This window comes from Equus asinus, chromosome 6, assembly GCF_041296235.1.
Source record: "Equus asinus isolate D_3611 breed Donkey chromosome 6, EquAss-T2T_v2, whole genome shotgun sequence".
NCBI classification, from domain to species: domain Eukaryota; kingdom Metazoa; phylum Chordata; class Mammalia; order Perissodactyla; family Equidae; genus Equus; species Equus asinus.
Window position 1 is genome coordinate 64,538,194 of NC_091795.1, and position 26,364 is coordinate 64,564,557.

General features: G+C 36.4%; 1 protein-coding gene across 2 annotated transcripts in view; it reads left to right on the plus strand.

Annotated features, from left to right (window-relative positions):
- The window catches only part of SRBD1 (S1 RNA binding domain 1), a 206,317-nt gene that overhangs the window by 155,885 nt on the left and 24,068 nt on the right, over positions 1 to 26,364 (plus strand). The window contains exons 17-19 of one of the 2 annotated variants that reach the window (XM_014833289.3): positions 21,526 to 21,632; positions 22,919 to 23,095; positions 26,158 to 26,340. In XM_014833289.3, coding sequence (XP_014688775.2) covers positions 21,526 to 21,632; positions 22,919 to 23,095; positions 26,158 to 26,340 — 467 coding nt within the window. The remainder of the gene's footprint in view (positions 1 to 21,525; positions 21,633 to 22,918; positions 23,096 to 26,157; positions 26,341 to 26,364) is intronic. The other variant, XM_014833296.3, reaches the window with a different exon arrangement.

The window sequence follows — 26,364 nt, forward strand, 5'->3', positions numbered from 1 at the left end:
TGTCCTCCTTCTGCCTTTCCTTCCTCAAGACACCTGATACTAATGCCTTGAGGAAAATGTGCTCCTCACCATTGAACTTTCCCTAGTAGCAGGTATATCACAGAGGCTTAGGCAAGGAAAAAAAGCCCTGACCTTTTTTCTTTTTTAAAGTTATCTTTCCATTTTTGTTACACTTTCCCGGGGAAAAGTTGTAAAACTCAAGCCTTTAAATTCAATTACTTTTAAGATGGCCCAGTTTCCTAGGTGAGTTATCAATAGTTGAAAAGTATGTCTGACTTTAGTAACAGCCATTATTAAAACAAGTATGGGCCCGGGCATGGATTTAAGTCACCGACAACGTGTGGTTTTCTGTGCTGTCTATGCATTGGTTTCTGTAATGTGTTTCCAGCTTTGTTCCATGGTTTGACTAGCACTAATTCCTTTCCTACTTTTTCTGTACCTCTGAGAGGGAAGGTATTGCTTCTGTAGACTTCACATTGTAGAGAAAAGCTCACCTCATTGTGACCCCTAACCTATGTAGTAAATCCTCTGAAATTAATTTTGGTTCTTTCTGATCCATGTCTCCACATGACTCCCCCCAAGATTTCATTATTAGATTTTGACAGCCTTTTAAATTTGTAAGTGCCACAAATTTGTCACTAGAGATGAATGAGTAAAAAGAAAATTCCTTGCAGTGGAGGATATGGGTAAAAGATTTCAAGCGACAGATCTGCATCAATAATGTTAATGTTTAAAGGGTGATGAAAACCGTATAAGTCTTAGGCCAGAATCTTGTTTCAGCTGAGTCCCAGAAATTTTGACCACAGAAGCCAAGGCACATTCCATTTATCCCAAGAAATGTTTTTTTCAAGTCTTTTCCAACTGTCTGCAAGACATTTGTCACTATTGAATGCCTGAACCCTTAAGTGCTTTTTTACTATATTAGTTAAAAGGAATGGAAATACTGCCCACTGTTCACAAGATGACTTTTGTCTTGCCTTGAGTTCCTAAAGTGGAGAGCAGTTTGATGTTATTTTGCCCTCTATTTTTCATGTTCATCCTCTGGCAAGGTTTTTAAGGAATTGTGCATCATTCTTTCTGACTGACTTCTAGCATTACTTTCATGCCACAAGGTTGCCTTTACTGAGCACTGAGCGGTCGCAGAGTCATGGATTTTTCTTGTTTCTTACTGATACCAAGGGTGTTCCCCATTGGCTTCCGATGCTGGTGCAGAAGAGCATTAGTATTTGGGGGGGTATTGTACTGAGAAGTACAGTCAGAGGAAATCTAGAAAAAACATAACTGAAATTATCCTGAATACAATGCCAGTTAGTAGATGTATATTATTATTTTTTTAACTAAAAGAGAAGGATAAGGAATTTTAAACTGTTATAGTATGATCTTTTGTCTATTTGCATAATTTTTGATATTTTTGTCAAAAACATATTAACAAAAAAATATTTATTAAAAACTAAGCTATTATAAAGAGTTTCCCTGGGAAATTAAAAGTAGTTCTTGGGTAAAAGAAGAAAGAAAAAATAAAGGAGAGAAAAATGCAAAGATTAAAAATTATCACCACCCTACCTTCATTCCAAGCCTGCACAGAAGGTTTCCCTGTTTGTAGATGTTCTTTACCGAAGTCATCTGGAACTGATACCATAATAATATAGTGAGTATGATGATTTTACAATGGAAATTTCACATTACACAAAGCATTTTTTTATTACAAGTTGATATGAAGACAGGTTTCTTAAAGTGGACCATTACATTATATTTTCCTAAGTCACTAATAATAAAACAGCTAATTAGTATTTATGAAGTGCTTAATAGGAGTGAAATGAGATTATTCTCGCTTTTTACAATTGATGAGAGTAAGGCAGCAAGATGCTATTGGACTTGCTCAGTCTTCCTTACTACCTTTCATTTTCATTTATTTCCTAACGTTAAGATAGCATGGGCTCTGCAGTCCAGCTGCCTGAGTTAAAATTTTGGCTCCACCATTTATTGGCCTAGTGACCTTGGGCAAATTATCAAGTTTGTTGTCATCAATATCATCATTCCTAGTGTAGAATTGTAGTACCTTAGCACTGAGAGGTATCTAAGAGACTGTCAAATCAACCCCCTTATTTTCTAAAGAAACGAAGCCAAGAAAGTTGTGACTTATCCATCAGTAGTTAGTGTTTTATTTATAACTAGAACAATGATCTTTTAACTTTTGTGTCCTTTCTGCTACAGCAGTTTCCACACTTTTGATTTCATGGGCTAGTAAACTTTTTTTTTTTTTTTTAATTTGTTGTTCTGGTAGCCAGTCTCCAAGATGGTCCTCAGTAATCCCTGCCTCTTGGTATTAACGCTCTGGTGTAGTCCTCTCCCACATTTTACTGGTCTTTGTGACCAGTAGAATGTGGCAGAAGTAATGGTGTATCACTTCTGAGCTTAAGTTATAAAAGACACTGTGGTTCTGTCTTGGATGCTTTTGTTCTCTTGCATCACTCACCATTGGGGAAGCCAACTTCTGTGTCATGAGCAGCCCAGCAGATGCCTGTATGAAGAGGAACTGAGGCCTCTGACCAACAGCATGCAAAGAACTTAGGCCTTCTGCCAACAATGATGTGAGTGAACCATCTTGGAAGTAGATCCTTCAGCCCATTCAGGTCTTCAGATGATTTCAGCCCCAGCTGACATCCTAACTACAGCCTCATGAGAGGCCCTCATGAGAGCCAGAACCACTCAGCTAAGCTCCTCCTGGATTCCTGACCCTCAGAAACAGTATAAGATAATAAATCTTTGTTGTTTTAAGCTGCTAGTTTTGGGGTAATTTGTTACACAGTAGTACATAACTAATGTAGTAGGGTTACGGAGAACTGATATATTTCCAAATTTTTTCCAACAAGCAAAAGGGAAAGGACTATTTTAGCACCAAAATAGCAAGAGTGTCATAACCATATAGTAAAGGACCGTTCTTTAAATTGAATAAATTTATCTTGTTGAAAAACTTTCTCTTTGTTCTTTTTTTCACTTTGCTATTGACCACTGAAAACTTTGTCATGAGCTGACATTTCGGAACCACTGTACTTCATCATACTGTATTTCAGTTAGTAGTTTTCAACTTTGCCTTCTTTTGTGTCCTCAGGTGTTTGCTGAATAAAGGAAAATTTGTTATCTTTTGAAATGTGGCTATAGAAAAACCAAACTGAGGAAACTCAAGTTGTATTTCTTATTCATTGTGGAAGGTACAATAACACATCAAGGCTATGCTCTGTTTAATCACTCTATCCAATTTCTCTGTGTTTAGATTTTTCTCATCTGTGAGTTGAAGGGTTATACTACATATAATCTCTTGCAGCCTTTCCAGTCCTAAAATCTTAAGATTCCAATAGAAGACCTTTGGGCATCATTCTTTTCTCCCGTACTCCTTGCCAACAAAAGGAAGATGGTAATCATAAAACTTTTGCTTTTTCCATTTTTAAAAATGAGTTTGTTTAAAATCAAAATTAGAACCTCATCAAGATTAACATGTTACCCAGAAGGAGAAAGAAGGAAAATCACGAGTGAAAGCGACATACTCCTTTTCCTCTGATTCTGGCATGTGTGTACTTAACGTCCTGACCTCCACACTTACTGTTCTACCACTGTGGAGGAGCCAGCCAGGAATGGAAGGGTTCCAAAGCAGTCAAGTTTCCATTGAGAAGGAAATGCATCTGTCATTCATAGCTGAGCTGGTTAGGTGGCAGATCATAATTATTTACAGTGTGTCAAATAAAATGCTGCAATTGATCTTTCTTAGTGACAGAAGGATAGAAGAATTACAGGGAAAGGGAACAGGAGAAAGTAAATTATAGTTTCATAATAGAAAAATACCAGTGCCCTGTTAAAGCAAGAAGTCTCTTCAGAAATCTCTTCTCTTTTTTTTTTTGTTATTGCATAGACATTGTTACTGTTTACATCAGATTTGTAATAAGAACAATGTGATACAGAATTTTAAACACCTATCTGTTTTGTCAGAACGTTTTTAGTCATGGTAAGCCTTATGAATGAATAGAAAATACTATCTTGTAAGCAAAAAAATGCTTCCTGATTGTTGCAAAACTTTTCCTTAAAAAAATAAAACAGTAAAGTCAATGGATTTTCTTTGCAGCCCAAGCAAGGGAGCTGGAATTTGCATTACTGGAGCAAGTGATACTGTTTTACTTTTGAGAAATAGGGAGCAGAGTGTATAAAAGGTTAGGCTCAAGAGATAGACCCTTTGCATTCGCTACACTCTGGCAGTATCACTGTGGGCGGCTTACTTAACCATTTCTGTGCCTCAGTTCCTCTTCTGTAAAATGGAGATAATAATAATATAACAATATTAACAACCTCAGGGTTGTAAGGATGAATTAAGTTAGCATTGTAAAATTCCAGACACCTCTTAGCACCCAATAGAAATGTTTTCTATTAGTTTTACTGTAAAATGAATTTTCTCGTACAGGGATTTGAAGAACTCTGACAGCTTAGTATAGGTTCCCTGTAACACTTTGTATTTTGCCCCTTCATGGTAATTTCAGAATTATTTGCATAAACAACTGCAAAAGAATTGTGTTCTTCATTTATTTAGCTGCTTACAATATGTGCCTTTCGACTTCTGTCCCTTACTGTTGCTGGATCCTCTCCCTACACTCTGTCACCCTCCCAAGGCTTTCGATGTTTTTTTATGTTTCTCCCATTTGCACGCTAGACAGTTCATACTTAGTAATGCTTCACCACAAATCTCTCCCCTGAACTCTGGACTCAGTACATCCACCTGCAAACCTAACCTTTCAGTTTGGAATTCTAACAGACTTCTCCAACTGGATTGTCTAGAAAAGAACCCTTGACCTCACCCTGCTAACCTGCCCACCACTCCCAAATTTAAAATGAAAACCACTAAATTGTTCCTCTCCCATCCTTCCCTGTTTCTATTAATGGCATCACCATCCACCCACTTAGTAAAGCTACAACCCTAGTCTCATTAAAAATTTACTTTTATTAAATCCTTGATTCCTCCCTTTGCTTCTTGATCCCCTAGTATTAACTCCATCTCTACTTCTTTCTCCCCCAACCACCTGACTCTAGACAACCATCACCTCCCTCTTAGTGTATTGAAAAAGTCTCCTACGAGGACTTCCTGTTTCTACTTTTGTCTTTTTTCAGTCCATTTCCTACAGCATGCTTGTTTGAAAATGTGTGTCAGATCTTGTCTCTGTCCCCAATGTCGTTAGAATAAAATTCAGACTCCTTGCCACGGGGATTGATAAGATCTTTGTCTATTTCTCCAGCCTTATTTCTGACCACTTTTCCTCTTCCCCATTATGTCCCGGCCACACTGCCCTCCTTTCAGTTTCATGAACACCTCAGGGCCTTTACACTTGTGTTTTCAGCCTAGAATGTTCTTTCTCTGGCTCTTTGCATGGCTGGCTCGTTCTCATTCTTCAAGTGTCAGTTTTAATCTATGTTTTCAAAGAGTCAATTCCCAGTCACCCAAGTAGCCACCTCCAACTCCTTTGACTATCATGTTACTCTATTTCTTTTATAGCATTTATCACAAGTTATAATTGTAAGTTTTATTTGTTTATTGTATATTTTGCTTATCTGTTTGCTGCTATATTCCCATTAATTAGAACAAGGCCAGGTACAAAGCAGACACTCAACATTTACTGAATGAATGAATGAATGAATTCATAAGCATTAGAAAGTTTATTTTTCATTTGCTTGCTTTTGAGTCTATTCAAGGCACTTCCAAGCTCATTCAGATTGTTGGGAAAGTACATTGCCTTGTCGCTACATGACTAAGGGTCCCAGCTTTTTGCTGGCTGCTGGCTGCAGACCCCTCTCAGGTTCTAGAGGCCACCCACAGTTCCTTGCCACATGGGCTTCTTCGACATGACTGCTTACTTCATCAAGACATTAGGAGAATCACCTTTGCCATGGTCCACTGCTTAGAAGCAAGTCATGGGTCTTGCTCACACTTAAGGTGAGGGGATTGATTATGCAAGGAGTGAACACCAGGAGGTAAATATCACTGGGAGGGAGCATTGGGTCTGTTTGCCACAGTAATGAATGATAAAGTCCTGGTTTCCCTAAGTGTGACCTGGATCAACATAATTTTTAAAGAGAGTGAAGCTTGCTACTTCTTCCCATTGGAATGAGGGACTTTGGTTGCCTCTGAAATTTTACATTGATAACAGCAGATACTTATTACAAACCTGCTCTTACAAACTCAAGACACTCCTGCCTTAAAGAGGAGAATAGAAGTTTTGTTAGAATGTTAAAAGGGAGGCACATAAAGAAGGGAGCTAGATTGCCTTTTCCTCCTGTTTCTTCTCAATATGAGAAGAAAGCTTTCAAACTAAAATGGAAATAGGTTGCTAATTTACTTTAAAACCCAAATTTATTTAAAATAAACTGTCAATTCTAAACTGAGATCTATTCTAACAGAATTTTCCCCTAGGGGGTTTGAGGAATGAATAACATGAAGAATTATTTGCTCTCTGGTCCTGCTTGTATAGTTGATCCTATAAGGACCAATGTTTAGTTCTTATGCCTTAGAATTCTTTTCTTGGTAAAGAGGAGTTAGAAACACTATATCCCTCTTCTAAATTCTATAATTCTCCGATTTATATTTTCTTTAACTCTATGACTTAACCCTTGTCCATGACCCACTTACTCTGTGGGTCAAATGGGTTTAATTTTGCCCATTCTGTCATGACCCATAGAGATATTCTGGGAAAATGAGTCATTATACTACATTGAGTCTTCAAGAAGAGATTATGTCTAAATATAACATATTTTTTATTACAAAACATTTTTCCCCAAACCCATTAGTTGTATCACGATATGTACCTGTATAAAGGTATGCTCTTTTACCTTTCTGGTGGAGGTGCTTTGGTTTCTAATCATGTTGATTATGAGGTTGTGTGTGGTAAATGGAGTCCTGTGAATGAGTCTTACAAGCCTCAACCTGGGAGCTGGCAAGTCAGGATTTTCTTCCTAAGGGTTTCTTTGCATTCTGGGTCCAAATCTCCCAGCTTCTCTGGTCTCCCCCCTTTTTTCTTCTTGGTGAGGAGGATTGACCCTGAGCTAAAACCTGTGCCAATCTTCCTTTATTTTATGTGGGACACCACCACAGCATGGCTTGACGAGCGGTCGTAGGTCTGCGCCTGGGATCTGAACTTGCGAACCCTGGGCCACCAAAGCAGAGCATGTGCACTTAACGACTGTGCCACCAGGCTGGCCCCCTCTGGTCTCCTTTTATTGTGTGACAAGATTCTGTACTTTAGCTCATCTTCACAATGACAGAAGTTTAAGTTTAATTTAGTTCCCAGGAAAAGATAGACTTAAGCTTTTCTAATTAAAAACATCAGAAATTAGTCTATAACTAAGGTCTGAGTTAACAAGAACTCTTTATTGACCTAGAAACCTACCAGAAACTATTTGCCAGAGGATTTGGTGGCTTGGAGTGAGAGAGCCTGTGGCCATGGTCAGTCTTAACATGTTACATTAGAGGGGCCGGCCCAGTGGCACAGTGGTTAATTGCGCATGTTCAGCTTCAGCATCCCGGGGTGTGCCGGTTCGGATCCCAGGTGCAGACATGGCACTGCTTGGCAAAAGCCATGCTGTGCTAGGCATCCCACATAGAAAGCAGAGGAAGATGGTCATGGATGTTAGCTCAGGACCCATCTTCCTCAGCAAAAAGAGGAGGATTGGCAGTAGTGAGCTCAGGGCTAATCTTCCTAAAAAAAAAAAAAAAAAAAGCATATTATGTTAGGGCATCTTAGATTGCATTTTAAAATTTCACCTTCTGAGCTTGCTGTTGATCAGTGTCTGCTAAAAGAAGTTTTTCTATAATACGAATTTAGATTTTACTGCTGTAATGCCCTCAAGCAATTCCATGTCACTAGTTATCTCCTTTTATTTTAAGGCAACTCTTCTTAAACCAATTCCCCAGCTTCAGCAAGGAGAATCAAAAAGCAAAACTGCTAGAAATTTGTTCCTGATTGTTGCTTTCTTAATCCAATTAAGTTGTAATTTACTGAGTATCTAACATCTGCTAAGAAGCATGGTGTTAGGTAATGAGGATACAGAGAAAAGTCTCAGTGGCTAGCAGACACACAAAGAGATCCTCAACTATACCAGCATTCAAGGAAATACAAATTAAAACAGTAGTAGGATTGAGCACCTACTATGTGCCAGGATACAGCAATGAATGAAACATAAATATTTATTTACTTATACACACAACAAACCTGTGTGCAGCAGGTGTTAGTAAGTACTATGGATAAAAATAGAATAGGAAATGGGATAAGAATGATGGGAGGGGCAGAGTTTTAGAGCCCTGTCTTCACTCCTGTTGGTGCAGGAGGCTAGGTGTGGAGCAATCATTGCAGATCCTGGGGAGCTGCTTGGCTTCTCTGTTGCCATAGTCGTGTGGAGACAGAGGACATGCAAGCAAATGGGAAGCTTACCTTTCCATATTAACATTCCAGCTGCAGAAACACATTAATGTGGATCCTATGCTGGTGCTGTCAACCTCAGGTTTAATTCGGAAAAATTTACTGCCTATAATGTTAATGACTGGAAGTCAGTTCCTATCTGGCTGCATGTGTGGCCACATGTAAGTATGTATATGTGAATTTGGGGAGAGAATATGTATCTTTAGAACTTAATGAGTGGAAATACTTTCAAGAAACCTAGTTTCTACAATTTGGGCAGGAAAAAATCTTTTTTGTTACTTTGTGTTAGTACCCCCTTTTATCTTTAACCCCTGAGCCCCCTAAACAATTTAAACAGTAGGCTGTCAAAATTTCTGTGCACCAGGATCTCTCTCATACACACACCCACGCATGCATACACACAAATAATAGTTAGAGATCAAATTTTCTCCATACTGTTTTAATTTATTAGAACGGAAATTTCTCTCTTGTGGCTAAATCTCTGCACCCTAAATTTTTCTAAAGTCCACTTTTATGACTAAGCTATAAATCTCTAAAAGTGGAGATTTACAGTGGAAATGTCGACTCCTTTGTATTATGTCAGGTCAAAATGTCTAGCTAATTGGTATGCATTTGTTCATGCATATGTCATAAGCCAGGATTATGTTTTAGCCCAGGCCCTATATGTGACCACACATGGGGAAGATAGGTGTGGTCCAGTTCAGATGTATTAATGTTTTTCTTTATTTATGGTAAATTAGATGGTCTGAGGCATTGCTTTGGAGAAGTATGTGGGCAACGCAGGCATAGGATTAATGGATATTTGCTTAGCCAGTGTTGCCCCAGTGTTTGCTCCACCATATTGACCTGCATCCACTAGGGGACATAAGAGCACCTACTAGAAGACAGAATGAAAGCCAGACTAGATTAAAATTCAAACACCAGGCTATTATGATAGCAGATGAAAAGACTCATTTTTTAGCTTCATAGTTCATAAAGAATTATACATTTTGTTTAAATTTTAATCATTATAGGAAACTTTTTAAGGCGGGATCAATATCTTATGTTAGTAATTATGGAATGAGAACCAAAGAAGCAGCTAACTAGCAAGCTTGTGCCATCTCCTTGCATGCTCTTTTTCATTAAGTTCGTATGTGGTCTGCTGAAGCTATGCTGAGAATGATTCTGGCTTTGAAAATTATTATTTATCGAAAAGAATTACCTTTTAGGGTCAGGAGGTGAGACGTCTGGAGAGAACATCTACTCTCAGATTCCAAAAAACAAAACTCAGGAGCGGTCTGTATTTTGTACCCCAGCCACCTGCTTCAGAGCTGGGAATCTTAAGAGAGATCTCTAGTTAAAGGCTTCACTGTTTGCTCCTAAAATGATTTTCTGGCCTAACACTTCAGAAACATGGATTGGGTTTGTGTTTATTTACAGTTCTTTTTTTTCTCCTCTTTTTTTAGGTATAATCTACATACAGAAAAGGGCAAAGTGCTACAGTGCAATGAGTTTTGACAAATGCATAACCCACATGTATCAATATATAGAACATTTCTGTCATCCCAGAAAGTTCAGCCCTTCCCACACACAGCACTGTTCTGATTTTTTTCACCACACGTTATTAGTTTTGTCTGTTCTAGAATTTTACATAAATGAAACCGTACAATGTGTGGTCCATTGTGCTTGGGTTCTTTGACTCAGCCTGCTGGCTATGAGATTTACCTGTTTTGCATGTATCAGTTTGTTCTTGTTTTATTGCAGAATAGTATTCCATTATGCGAACATACCACATTTTTTAACCCATTCTCCTAAAGAGGGACACCTGGGCTGTTGCTAGTTTTTTACTATTAATGAATACAACTACTAGAAACATTTTTGTATAAGGTTGGGGGCAGGGTATGTTATAAAATTTTCCCTTAGGTAAACACTTAGCGGTTGAATTGCTGCAAGTGTTTTGAAGCTCTGTAATTAGGTAATACACATTTTCTCTGGTAATACTCTTTGTGCTGAAGTCTTTCTTTTCTGGTATTCATATATCTGCATCCTTAAAGTGCTGCATTAAAAAAGAAAAATAAGACCAAAAAAACTGTCAACCTAAAATTCTCTATCTTTCAAGAATGAAGGAAAAATAAAGGCATTTTCGGGGAAATGAGAACTCACTACCAGCAGACTTGCACTACAAAAAATGTTAAAGGGAATTCTTCAGGCTAAAGAAAACTGACCCAGATGGTGAATATGTGGAGAAATCATTAATATAGCCACACTTTGTAGTCTTAATATTTGCCTGATATATCTTTTTACATCCTTTTGCTTCCAGTCTGTTTGTTTCTTTATATTTACTGTGTGTCTCTTGTGGACAGCATATGGTTATATCTTGACTGACAATCTTTGCCTTTTAATTGAAGCATTTACTACATCAACATTTAATGTACGTATTAGTATGGTTGAATTAAGGTTTACAATGTTTCTGTTTCTTTTCTGTTTGTCCCATCTGCTTTTCTTTCCTCTGTTCTTCCTTCTGCCTTATTTTGGCAGAAAATCAAATAACTTTTAGTTTTCTGTTTTAATTCTTCTATTGACTTTTCACCTATACTTTGCATTTTCTTTTTGGTTGTTACTCTAGGGATTACAATTGATAGGCTTACCTTTTCACAGTCTATTTAGAGTTAATATTATACCACCTCACCTCCTCCACATTCTTTGATTGTTTTCATGTATATAAATCCCAAAGTATGGTGCTATGATTTCTGCTTTAAATGGTCGTATGTCTTTTAATTAAAATATGAACACACACACACAATTATATATTTATCCACGTAGTCACCATCTGGGTCAGTTTTCTTTAGCCTGAAGAATTTCCTTTAACATTTTTTGTAGTATAAGTATGCTTGGCAGTGTGTTCTCATTTACCTGAAAATGCCTTTATTTTTCCTTCATCTTTGAAAGATACAGAATTTTGGGTTGGTAGGTTTTTCAGTCTCATTTTTATTTTGTTTTTTAATGCAACACTTTAAAGATGTCATTTCTTTGTCTCTTGGCCTATTTCTTTTTTTTTTTTTAATTTTTTTTATAAAGATTTTATTTTTTTTTCCCTTTTCTCCCCAAAGCCCCCCAGTACATAGTTGTATGTTCTTCGTTGTGGGTCCTTCTAGTTGTGGCCTGTGGGATGCTGCCTCAGCGTGGCTTGATGAGCAGTGCCATGTCCGCGCCCAGGATTCGAACCAACGAAACACTGGGCCGCCTGCAGCGGAGTACGTGAACTTAACCACTTGGCCACGGGGCCAGCCCCCTTGGCCTATTGTTTCTGATTAGAAGTTAGCCATTTCTCATATTGTTGTTCCTCCACATGTAATATCTTCTTTTTCTCTGCCTGCTTTCACGATTTTCTCGTTATCTTTGTTTTCCGGCAGATAGACTATTATATTCATAAGTGTGGTTTTCTTTGTATTTATCCTTCTTGGGATTCACTGAGCTCCTCAGATATATACATTATATTTTTAAAAATATTTGGGAAATTTTGGTCTTTATGTTTTCAAATATTTCTCTACCCTGTTCTCTCTCCTTCTTCAATTATGCTTATTTTGATATTGTACCACAGGTCACTAAGTCTCTGCTTTCCACCCCCCTCTCTGTTTTATCTCTGTTCTTCAGATAGGGTAATTTATGTTGATCCCTCATCATGTTCACCTACTCTTTCTTCTGCTCATCTCCAGTCTACTCTTAAACCCACTCAATAAATTTTTCATTTTAGATACTGTATTCTCAGGTCTGGAATCTCCATTTGGTTATTTATTATAGCTTCCATTTCTCTTGTGCTGTTTCCCATCATTTATGACCATATTTTTCTTTAAGTCTTGGAGCTTCATTAAAGGAAGTTCTTGTCTGCTATTTTCAACATCTGGGTTATCCTAGGTTGGTTTCTATTGACTGATCGTTCTCCCACTCCTACTCTGTTATGGGTCATATTTGTCTGCTTCTTTGTATGTCTAGTTATTTTTTATTGTATGGTGGACATTGTGGATGTTATAGTGTTGAGATTGCAAATTTTGTCTTTTAAAAAGTGTTGAATTTTTTTTGGCAATCAATTTATTGTCAGATCTGAATGAATCTTGTAAGGATTGGTTTTGTTTAATAAACTGAAAAATTTTTTGAACTGTATTTTTAGAACAGTTTTTTGTTTCACAACAAAATTGAGTGGAAAAATAGAGAGTTCTCATATATCCCTTGCCTGCATATGTGCGCAATCTCTCCCGCTGTCAACATCCTGTACCCGGAGTGTTACATTTGTTACAATCAGTGAACCTGTACTGAAACATCATTATCACCCAAAGTTCATAGTTTATATTAAGGTTCACTCTTGGCGCTGTACATTCTGTGGGTCAAATGTATAATGACATATATCCACCATTATAGTATCATACAGAACAGTTGTACTACCCTAAAAACCCTCTGTGCTATGCTGATTCCTCCCTCCCTCCCCTCTAACCCCAGCAACCACTGATCTTTTTATTGTCTCCATAGTTTTGCCTTTTACAGAATGTGATAGGTTGGAATCATGTGGTATACAGCCTTTTTAGACTGACTTCTTTCACATAGTAATATGCATTTAAGATTCCACCATATCTTTTCATGGCTCGAAAGCACATTTCTTTTTAGCACTGAATAATATCCCATTGTCTAGATGTACAATGGTTTATCCATTTGCCTACTGAAAAATATCTTGGTTGCTTCCAAGTTTTTGTAGTTTGAATAAAGCTGCTTCTGTCTTCTGGAAGAGACTGTAGAGAATTGGAATAATTTCTTCCTTAAATGTTTGGTAGACTACACCAGTGAACCCATCTGGACAAGAATTGTGTTATAAACTTTGTTAGGATGGGTGTTGAATAGCCCTTACTCCAGGACTGGAATAGCCCCATTTCTAAGGCCTGGTCTTTCTGAGGTGACAATGGAATGCCTGAGTGTTCAGCGAGGTCTCCCCACTGTGGCTGGTAGGACATCCTGTGTCTCCCAGCTCTGTGCAATCTCAGGAATCTCTGTATAGCCCCAAACTCCCAGGCAGCTGTTTTCTGCCTGGTCTGACAGAGTCTGGGTATATGCAGCTTAGTATTTAGCTGAATACTTATGGGGTCTCATACAAATTTCTGTAATTCTGCTCTTCAAAGCTCCATCATCTCTGGTATCTTACTCTTAAAATTCCAGTTACTTCAGCAATCCTGAACTCCAATTTCTGCTTCCCCAGCTCTATAAGACTGCTATACTCTGTGCCACTTCCTGGTGCCACAGTCTACAAAATGTCATAAGACAGAGATTGTGGGCAATTGTAGGGCTTGTCTTACATAGTTCCCCTCTCTCTGGAAGCGTAGCTCTGCACTGCCTGTTGTCTCACATCTAAAATTAGTTGCCAAATATATTTTACCTGGTTTTATAGTTGTTTATGGTGGGAAAAGTACTCTAGTACCATTTACTCCATCATAGCTAAAAGAAGAAGTCTTGTTTGTTTATTTTTTAATGTCTTTAACCAGATATTAAGGTGTGCATATGGAAGCCAAGATTCCATAAGGCCTACACAGAAGAGCTGCTGGAGATTTGTGAGCTGAATGGAGATTCCAGAGGTTATAGTGTCCTGGAAACATAGGAGTCCTGGCCATCCAGAATGGGAGGACCTCACTGAACAACTGTAGGCACTCCTTTGAGACCCCCAGGAGATCGACACTTTAGGAGTAGGGCTACTCAAGCCCTGGAGTCAGAAGGTTGGGTTTTAAAAATTAGTTTCCATTTGTCTTGTGCAGAACAAAGATCATTGTTCCAGGGATCTTGCCATAAAGTTGGCTTGAATAAATTGATTTATATTAAATAGTATAAGTTAATGCAAACTGGGTGCATAAATACTGAGTTAGCAATAAAGAAGTCTTCAGCATACCTTCCATATGCTTTATCAAGGGAGGAGGATTTACAAAGAGAATCTTGTCCTGTGTTATTTTTTTCCCCTCTTATGACCACTGACCCTACTTTAATCTGCTTCCAGATCTGGTAAAATGCCTCCAGTGCTGAAAGACTAAATGCCCTTTGCCATCTTAATCCCAGAACCCCATAGGCACAATGAGTTGTTCATTGTACAGTTTATTCATTTAGATAATAAAAATATTCTGCTAGTGTTTGTTTTTAAAAGAATGTGCTTATGAAGAAATATTTTTAAAGTCTTTTTTCACGATTATTTGTCCCAGTACATGTAAATATCTGTGATCCAGTAGAGCTAGAACACGTACGTGTTTAGAAGGTTAAATGCAGTATTTCTGTGGTGCTGAACGTTGTCTTAGTCTTTAAAGAGAGTATAGAAAGACCTCTTGTATACTGGATTTGAAGAATTGGAGGAGGAGCTACCCTTAAACACACATATCTGTTTTCTCAAATGTTTTCCATTCTTGTGTCAGTTCTGTCTTTCATGGGTCATTCAACACACACTCCCCTGGATGACTCTTTTAAACTGTCACATGCCAATCAAAGAGAAGTAGATGCAAAATGAAGCCATAAACTTGCTTTATTTGAAATTGGCCAGACTTTCTCTGTAAAGCTTTTCTGCGTTTTGTATTTTGGCAATAGTAAGAGACAGGAAAGGACATGAGTGAGTGATAATTGCTAAAAAAAAAAAAATAATACTCAAGAATATTGCATCAGAAAACCACTTGAGAGTAAACTTAAAATTTAATATGGAATATGCAAAGTGAAATTTTGTTGCTGCAGAAGCTGTAGTCCACAGACAATGTTTCATCTGGAAGGGCTTTTTAAAAATAATTGTGAGATAATTTTAGTGCTTCAGGCCAAAAAAAAAAAAGGAGCAGTTTGGATCAGCAATTCTTCAGAAGTTTGTGGTAGAATAATAATAAAAATGTGGATTTTGACCTCAAAAAAAGCTGACTAGCATAAATGACTGCTTATATTCCTTTTTAAAAATCTCATAAATTTTAGGTAGAAATCTAATGGTAAACAATATTTCCTTGAATTCGAAACAGACTGTTTATACTATTGAAATAACTTGCCCGAAAATTCAGAGTTAGATAACTTTTAAAAAACAATTCATTTTTCCTGGCGTCAAGTCTTCAGCAATTAGCACGGTCAGTCCTGGGTCCTCTTGCCTCTCATGCTCGTGACTGCAATAGGGCGATGTGTCACAGCTCAGCTTTCAGCAAATGTAAGCTGAGCTTCTTGAAGACATGGAGTTCATATGCATTTTCCTGTACTTTTAACACCTAGCGCAACTAGCATAGTGTCTGGTACATAATAGTTGCTTAGAAAACGTTTTCAGAGTGACAAAAATCAATCCCTCTGCTTTAATGTCAAGGACATTATGATGGGGACAATATGGTATTCTGTTCAGTATTCCCTCCCCTAAACATACTGTATGATTTTTACTTTTAGAAAATAGTGTTAAGTCTTTAGTGCTTCCTAAGCAAAAAGTTGGAGAAGAATGTCGGCAAAATCCAGGATTATACATGATAGCAGTTCTTGCAGAAATTTTTCTAACATGAGTCTGTCTTCTGGAGAAATTAAAAAGTATTTCAACTCAGTATGTTATCATGGACCTTATTCTTGCAGGGCATTTTAATAAAATAGCTATTCTGACTTACGCTTTTTAATGACCTTATAATAGTTCACATTGTGGCTATTTCGTAATCTATTTGTATCAATCCCCTCTGGATGAATTTTTAGATTGTACACGCACACACACACACACGCACACACCTTTGCACATGTCTTGCTATTTCCTTAGAATAAATTCTTATATATAAAGGTGCTACATGAAATCATATGCACATTTTGTATAATTGTTGTGAGGATTAAATTAGATAATATTATAAAAGCCTTATAACAATGCCTGACAGTAAAATCTCAAGGGTTTTTGGTAGTATGGGTTATTGGTAGTTGTTTTTATTGTCTCAGTCTTCCCACTAGACTTTGAGCCCCTAGGTAAAATGCTCCAGTTAGAACAACATCAGAGATCCCAACTCCAAGTGGCTTGAACAATAGGAAATTTATTATTCTTCATTAAATAATAAGGAAATTTCATTACAAGAAGGTCTGAGGAGGGGTGAGTCCAGAACTGGTTAATACAGAAGCTCAAGAGTATCATGAAGATGCAGAGTCTTTCCTTGTTTGCCCCTTGCCATCCTCAGTGAGTCAGCTTTGTCCTCAGGCTCTCCCAGTCATATGATACAATGTTTATTTACCCTGGCTCCAGCAGTCATACTTGAATGAAAAGAATGAAAAGAAGAAAAGACCAGCTCTTCATAAAGGTCTGTATTTAAGAGCAGTGAAGTCTTTTTCTGAAGCCCCAGCAGATTTACCCTCATACTTTATTTGCCATAATTGAGCAAATGGAATGGGACCACCATGATTGACTTAGACCATTATTTTTCATGTTTTAATCATGACACACAGTAGGAAATACATTTTATACCATGACCAAGATACCCACCACACATATTTGTGTGTATATATATATATATGTCTCTTTGTACAGTTAAATATAATTAAAAGTAAAAGTTTCTCAAAATAATACCCTTATTACCTATGATAAAGTTAAATACTGTTTTATTTATATTTAAATATAAGGAAAGGTTTAATTTAATGTATAGGTATAAGTTGCCCATGAATTTGTTTTAGTCCAGAACACATGAGGACAATGAGCATATATGGTACATTGGTGAGCCTGTTCTTTTAAATTTTGATTGAGTTAAGATTGAAAATACTTTTTCACACAAATAAGTCATTATGAGTGGAAGAATAATCTTAGTAATAATTGACACAGACAAGAGTCATCACTGCATTCTACACTCAAGGAGACAGGATTACTCAAGTGCATGAATACCAGGAGTTGGGGATCATTGGGAACCATCTTGGAAGCTGCCTAGCATACAGTGTAAAAAGATAGCACAACTAAACGCAGTATGTAATCCTAGATTGAATTCTGAACTGGAAAGAAAATGCTGTAAAGTATAATTGAAGCAATTGATGAGATTTGAGTATGGGCTGTGCATTAGATAATGTTATTGTAATAACATTACAAGAATGATAACTTTCCTGATTTTAATTATCATACAATGATATGTAAGACAATGTCCTTGATATTTAGAAATACACACTGAAGTATTTATTTGAAGGGAGTCTATAAGGAAATTCCTTGTACTCCTCTTGCAGTTTTTTTCTGAATTTGGGTTTATTTCAAAATTAAAAGTTTAAAAATGCCAAGAGAGATTGCTTTTCAACTGAAAGAAATATGTATCTGATTCTTGAATTCACATATAATGAGTGCATAATATGTATGTCATCGTGTTTAATTCTTTTAATATGCTGTTGGATTTGTTTTGCTAGTATGTTTTTGAGGATTTTTGCACCTATATCCATAAGGAATATTGGTCTGTAGTTTCGTGGGGGTATCTTTGTTTGGCTTTGATATCAGGATAATACTAGCCTCATAGAATGAGTTAGAAAGTGTTCCCTCCTCTTCTATTTTCTGGAAGAGTTTGGGAAGGATTACTGTTAATTCTTCTTTAAATGTTTGGTAGAATTCATCAATGAAGCTATCTGGTTCTAGACTTTTCCTTTTTGGAAGATTTTTGGTTACTGATTGAATTTTTTTACTTGTTATAAGTCTGTTCAGATTTTCTTATTTCTTTAGTCAGTTTGGGCAATTTTCTGTGTTCCTAGGAATTTGTTCATTTTTTTTTCTTTTGCAGGTTATCTAATTTCATTTATATTGAACAATAATGCATTTTTACACCATGTAAATATATCTGATTCAGTTTTATGTGAAGTTATATTTAAAACATACAAAATAAATCCTTCATAGAACTGCCTTGCCTTGCATATCTGACCTAAAATGCATTTATCGTGATGATATTTTGAGCGTTCCAGTTGCTTCATCTCCTTACCAGCACTTGATGTTTTCCATCATTTTCATTTTAGCCATTCTAGTAGGGATGTTCCAAGTGTTTTTGTTTGGTTTTTAATTTTGAAGACTTTAAACTGTCATCTGCAAGAACATTATTACCAAGAATATATCTGTGGTCTGTCATTTTTATTGAGTTTTGCATATTTGTAAAATCACTTTTTAAATTGTTTTAAGTTTTATAATTATTTCTTTATATTTAAAATGTGTCTCTAATCAAAGATTGGTGACTGGAGTCAACATTTTCTCTTCAATTTTGTCACTATTAAACTTCCAAATCTGGTAGTTGAGCTTGCTTTATTATTCTTTTTTTAATTTAAAATTTAAAATGATTTACTTTAAATACAACTTATAATAACTCAGTTAAAATGTTACAACTGCTGATAATTTGAAAAATGTTATACTCAGTAACATCCTTTCTGAAAAATACGCTGAAAGTTTGTAACTAAACTTGGTTGAGAGAATCAACACTTTGCCACTAGATGATAAACTTCTCATACTTTTTTGATACTTTGCTTCATAACTCTGTAAAGTTACTCTTTAACCTCTCCATCAATCTGTGGTCAAGTGACCATCATTTCTTAGAAGATCAAATGAGATATCAGTGAACAAAACACACGTTCCTGGCCAATTTGCGTGTTCCTCTCACGTGATAGTCTCAGTTGGCTGCTTTATTTGTTGTATCGTTCATTCCATGTTAAGGATGTGGGCAACATGCTCAATGTGGTCTATTCTGTTTCTTTCTTGATATTTTTCTGTTGGTGGCAGGCCACCGAATTAAATTTATGACCCACCAATTGGTTACAACCCTCAGTTTGAAAACCACTGGTTTTAACCAGTCATTATCATCTGCTGGAGATGGGCCCAGCTACCCCAAAGCATATGGCCTTACAGAGGTCGGGTAGATGCTTGAAACACAGTCAGGCTTCTGTTTGGAAGGAGGAAAAGGGGTTGGAGGCTAAAGTTAGGATGGGCAACCAAGATTGTCTGCTACAGGGACTGCAACTCTTGGGTATCCCAAGCATCTGGTGTGCTTTGAAGTATGTGGAGCTGTTGCCTTTATTCTAATGACTCCCAACTAGTACTCTTAGTTTTTCCTATTTGTTTATAGTTTTGTCTCTTTCCTCAGATATTTTTTCTTGTTGCTATCATTGTGCTTGCCTCTACATTGCTGTCCACCTCCTACTCTCAGTTTCCAACTCTCTCTACTTTTTCATTTTGTTGCTTCTCATCTACTTAGACAAAGAAAAGACTATCCAGCTTCTTAAAAGCTGTGGCTCAAGAGTAATCAGGTCTCATTGAGGTCTTTTCCTTTATGATCTTTTTCATGATTTTATTTGCTTATTAGACTTTTTAAATTACATCTATATTTTTTAGCTGTGGCCTAGGTAGTTACCAACTAGGTTATCTCTGAAATACGTAAGTACTCCTGCACGCTTCAGTTTTCCAGAACAGAAACTTTGTTGTTATTAAATGATAATAATACTTGCATACTCTATTTACTATATTGTCTTCCTGAGAATTTAAGGTTATCAAACCTATCCTTATTTCCTTGAGACATATGAAAAAGAGAAGGATGCTGACCCGCAGTTTCATATCTGAGAACAACCATTAAAGGATCTTTAATTTTAGAATTATGAATAACATCAAGTGTATTATGACCTATTCATTGAGGTAATCTGGCTTTAATTAGCCAACGAATATTTACTTTCAAATATTGCATTTCATCACTTCTAAGATGCACATTTTCTCACATTTTAACATCTCTCAAATGAGGATGCATCTTACAATTAATGGTGTCCTACAGTCGCTGTTGGTCCTGTGGCAAATCATGGTGTAATTTCTGCATGAACTTCGTTGTTAATCCTGGATTATTGTTGTCCAAAATCTGTTCTGTTGATGCTTTCTGGTGATAGGAGTACTGTTAAAGCTTACAGAATGAGCATATGAAGTTTGAAAGAAAATCACAGAGACTATAGAGTATTACTCTTTTAGGAAATGCTACATTACCTAGGCTCTTGATAGCATAAAAGACAATACTGCATGGAAAAACTTGGATGTCTATGATACTAAAAATTGATTAAGAAGAGTTGAACGCTGAATGTGAAGAAATTTTAGGAATACCTTAACCAACTTAGATTTCTTATATTTTCCTTTTTATCTATGCGTAACACGTGATTTTAAAACTTTCTAAGTAAGTCTGATAGAGTCAATACTTAAAAAATAAAATTTCTAAGTAGTAAGAAAGCATGTGTCATGGTTTGATTGGCAGTGTATTTTCCTTCTTAGTGGTACAGTCATGTGTTGCTTAACGATGAGGGTACAGTCTAAAGAATACCTTGTTAGGCAATTTTGTTGTTGTGTGAACATCATAGAGTGTACTTTCACAAACCTAGGTGGTATCGCTGACTACACAGCTAAGCTATACGGTACTAATCTTGTGGGACCACCATCATATATGAAGTCTGTCATTGACCAAAACGTTGTTATGCAGTGCATGACTGTACATAAAATAAAGGTGCTTCTTATAAGAAATTGTATCTTCAGTTTGCTGAAACATGAGAGTTTGAGTTACTGTCAAACTTATTGAGTATTAGTGTACTGCTTCCTATTATAATTTACGTTTTCTTCTCTTAAGAAGAGCTAAGGGACAGAAGACATACGCAAGTGAAGATAACACTACAAGGCAGTGCATGAATAATAGAGACCAGTATGTCTCAAAGTGTGCTCCGGAAACCGGCGGCAGTGGATTACCTGGGAGCTTGTTAGAATGCAGTTTCTCAGACCCCACCCCAGACCTACTGAATCAAAAACCCTGAATGTGGGTCCCAGCAACCTATGTTTTAATAAGCCCTACAGGTGATTTTGATGGCAAGCTAGTTTCAGAACCACTGCTCTGGTAGAATTTCGGAAAAGGGGAAAATACTGGTGCTGTTATATTTGAGTCAGGTGTGTGAGTAAGAGAGCAAGAAAACACGTTCCTTAAGTTCAGCTCAATTACATCTGCTAATCATGTGTATAAGAGAAATGCAGAAATGTGCTACACTGTGTCTCAGCCAGCTACCAGTAATATAGGCAAGGTAATGGAATAGTCCAAGAACTGCATGTCCTTCACTTTTGATTGATATTTGATCTTTGTCTTTTCAGCACGATGTGTCTCAGACTTTACTCAAGGCAACACTGGACAGTGTTGTGGAAGAATGTGTCAGCTTTGTGGGAGTGGATATTAACATCTGTTCAGAAGTTTTGTTAAGGTGAGACAAGTCTGTGGCTGAAGATCATGGAATCTTGAGTTTAACTGGCTGTCTAGTTGAAATTCAGCTAGAACAAGGGGACACGTATAAAGTTGTCAAGTATAGAAAATCTATGAGTTCCTACATTGCTTTAGGTAATCAGTCAGAGGGGAAGACATCATTTAAGAAAAGAATTGTAACCGTTCACATTATCATTTTTAATACTGCAAATCTAAAGTGAAGAGCATATGGTAACTATTGAGTGCATTAGTGTCGCTAATAGAATTTAAATAAGGTTAACATGGAAAAGAACTGTTTCCCACCACATGAGAGTAGATATTTTTCACTAATTCAGTCTCTTGCATACATCTGTCAAAGTTGGCAGTAACCAAAAGATAAATTCTGAGGGTTCAAGGTATGGTTACCATATTTTTACCTTGATTCCACAAGTCACATATTAAAATCTCCATGGTATTATGATCACATCTTATGTACTCTTTTTTTTCTTTCTATGGTTATAGAAGAGCTACTCTTTTGTTCATAGTTTTGCATTTATTACACAAGTCTGCTGATGCAGCGTGAAATTCTGGACCTCTGGAAAAGATCTGGACCTTTTTACTTTGAAACTGGTATAGAGGAAAATATCCCTTACATTTTAAGATGTTGCTACAAACATTCCGTAATTCCATATACGCAATTCTGTAATAGAATTAAGATTCTCTTAAATGGCAATCTATTAATTAACACCAAGCAAACTACCTAAATATATGGTTTTCATATTTTTATACTAACCATGACATTCATGGATAAGTACCTTTCTATAGTTGAAGTCTTTACATTAATGAGAGCAGGCCAATAAAAAAATAGGATAGTACAATGCAACTGTAGCTATCATAACTTCTGCTGCTAACTCACTTTGTAAACTAAACATGAATAGGCAGAATTATCACTTGATACAGAGATGCAAGGAATGTGAATAGTGTAGAAATACCATGGGGAACAGTTCTTTTTCTTGTACCAGTGTTAGCCAGTTTACAAGCATCTTTATGACAGCTACTGGTTTTGTCATTATTTTGCATTCTATTGTCCTTCTCTCCTCTTGGACAACTCTTTCCCCTTTGTCTTTTTTATTTAACTCTTTTTTTTATTAACTTGACTTAGAGACATATGACAATATGTAATGCAGTTGTTTTTATGATACAAATGTTTTATATCATTGTCTTTTCAGATGAGATCTCTTCTTTCAGTACTTTTAAAAGTATTATCCCTGACACATTACTCATTTAGGTTTTCTTTTTGTTTTTTAGGCATATTGCAGGACTCAATGCCAACCGAGCCAAAAATATTATTGAATGGCGAGAGAAAAACGGGCCCTTCGTCAACAGAGAACAGCTGAAGAAAGTGAAAGGGCTGGGTCCAAAATCTTTCCAACAGTGTGCAGGCTTCATCAGAATCAACCAGGATTATGTTCGAACATTTTGCAGGTGATTATTAAAATGTACACTTTTGGTTCTATTACGAGCCTCCTGTCTTACTATTGCCTATCCTACTCACTAGCATAAATCCTAGGTGTCTGTTTGTTCATTCCTTCATTCAGTATGTGTTGACTGTCTAATCTTTGCTAGGCACTGGGAACACAACAGGGAACAAATCAACAAATTCCCCATTCTTGTGGAGTTAAATTTTTATGTGTGAGACAGACAACAAATAAACTAGTAAAATAAATACTTTCAATTTATTTTACTTTTCAGTTTTATTTTACAATGTAATAAGTGTTATAAAAATTAAAACAAAGAGCTGTGACACTGTCTTGGGGAACAGTACAACTGGTTTATGTGAGTTATTCATTGAATAGTTGTTTGAGCCGAATTTTGAATGAAGGAAGGAGCCAGCCACACAGTGATCAGAAGGAAAGCATTCCGGGCAAAGCAAACAGTACATGTGCAAAGTCCTAAGGCAGGACCAACTTTGGTGTATTCAAGAAATGAAACTACGGCCAGTGTGATGACAGCATCACAAATGGGAAGGACTAGTACAAGATAAGGTGACTCAGAGGTCTTCACCACGGCCACTTCATATTGACAGCTTTCCCCCACTCCCGCCTCACTGAGAACTGACCAAAGCATGAATTATCAGTTGTGTAGATTAAGAGCTAAATTCTTGCTTTCTAATCCTGGTGGCACAAAAGCAAAGAAATCGGGTAGACTTCTTAGCATTTTGTAATCACGAAGGAATAGCTTTTATGTATTTGCTACTTTGGACAACCTGGCTCATTCATATGTATTTTTTTTGCTTCTGATGGAATTATAATAAAGATCATATGGAAAAATAATATTTATTCTGAGAAAGACTAATTAAGGGAAAACCAGCCCCACTAGATAGTGGATTACTTTATAAAGCTATAAGAATTAAACAGTTTGGTTTTGATGTGGAAATAGATAGAGTTTGAAATCCACCAAAACATACATGGAATTTAGTTTATGGTAAAGGGGACATTTCAAATAGTGAGGAAAAATTGATTAATTATCCAATAAATGGTATCGTGACAACTGGCAGGAATTTGCTATGTGTGGGGGAAGCTTTAGTTCCACCTCATGTCTTATACCCGAAGAAATTCCAAATGGATCATAGACTTACATGGAAAAAGTGAAACTGTAAATGTGCCTGAAGAAAACATTTTGCAGAACATTGGAGTGGTGGAAGCTCTTTCTAAGGAGACTAGAAAACCTAGAAGCAAGAAATGAACAAAATTGAGGATAAAATAATCCCATGTTTCTCAGTTTATATATTTTTGAACACTTGGTTAGAAAATTCAAACAGTACGAAAAAAAAAATAAAATCAAAAGTAGAGGGCCCCTCAATCTCTCACTTCAGAAGAGTTTCTTATATATTACTTCCTGAAAATAAATTGACTTATATCAGCTTGTATGTATGTGTTTATTATTTTAAAATGCATGCAGAAGGGATCATGCTGTACAACTATTTAAAATTTGCTTTGTTTGTTTCATTAATATATCTTGGATCTCTTTCCAAATATTACATATAGATTTATCATGTTTGCATAGTATTTAATTTATGGATGGACAATAATTTAATCAGTGCCCTATTGATGAACATTTGGGTTGTTTTAAAGCCTTACGTTTTTTCAATTGATAATGAAGTACTTGAAGTTTCATGACTGTTATATCTTCTTGATAGATCATACCTTTATTCAGAATGGACTATTGCTATTTTGTTTAATGTTTTTTGCTTTGAAATTATTTTATTTGCTAGGAGTGTTGCTATATTTGCCTTTTCAAAAGATGCTTGATTTTTTTTATTTTCAAACTTTCTATGGTGTTTAATTTTTTATGTGACTCTTATAAACATATGAATTTAATGGTTTTGCTCAATCTTCTGTTAATACTTTCATATTTATTGATATGTTTGGACTTAATCTTCCATTGTATTACATATTTTCTCTCCATCATGCTTTCTGATTCTTTTCTTTTCATGCTGTTTGTTGAATTTATCAGTTGTTTTCTCCTTGTTTTCCCACCTCATCTTTATCTTCCCTTAGTGATTTCAGATTTGTGTATCTTACCTTTATTCTTCTGGTGATTATCCTTAAATGTGATTTGGACTGACCTCCTCCACCTGAAGAAGACCAGAACTTTAGAACTCTTCCCAACCTGCCTCCCTTAGGCTCTACATCCCATGATGTGATGACCTGGGATTGTAGTTTCAAACTATTCTTTCTGTATATTTTTTTACGTTATTCATGAGCAGTTATTTAACTTAATAATTTTATGGTTTCCGTGCTCATTGCTGCTTCTTGTAGACCACATTATGATTTTTCTTAGATTCATTATTTTTACTGGAGTGTATCCTTAAGAAATTCTTTTCAGAGAGGGTATATTACATGGCTTGTACTTAAGTCCTTACATGTCTGAAAATGATTTTAATCTGCCCTCTTCTGTGAATGCTAGTTTGGTTAGGTATATGAGTCTAGATTGAAAATAATTTTTTCTGAGAACTTAAGATATTATTCCCCTGGGTCTGGCATCTCATGTTTGTCAATGAGACAGTTGATGCCAGTCTGATTCTAGTTCCTTTCAAAGTAATCTGTTTTATTTTTCTCTTTTGATTTTTAAAATAATATTCTAAAGTTCCCCTACAATATATCAAATGAAAGTCTTTTTCCATTCATCTTATTTTGCACTCAGTAGGTTCTTTTAATTTGAGAACTTGCGTTCTGTCTTCAGCTCTGGGAAATAATCTTCTCCTTCTCCTTATTTAATTTCCCTTCATTTTGTGTGTTCTCTCCCAGAGTGCCAATTATACAGGCTGAATCAGTTAAGAATATTTTTTGCATTAAGTAACAGAAATTTCTACTAACAGTGTTTAAACAAATGTGGTAATTTCTATGAAGTGAATGGTCAGAATCTGGTTACTGTTTATTTATATTTGTATGGTAGGAAAATAATCACATTTTTAATTAAAGACTCTTCTTTTCTGCCCAACTTCCCCTCTTCACCTCGCCCCCTGCCATTTTAAATGGTTACAGCAGTCAGCAAACTGAATCTTCAGGTCACATTCAGGGAGTTGCTGTAACATCTTCAGCGGGTGTTGAGGTCACAAATGAGAAGCAGGGCAAGAAGAAGAGCAAAACTGCAGTGAATGTTGTACTGATGCCAAATCCCTTGGACCAAACTTGTATTCACCCGGAATCGTATGACATAGCGATGAGGTAAGTCTGAGGCCCGTGTGAGAG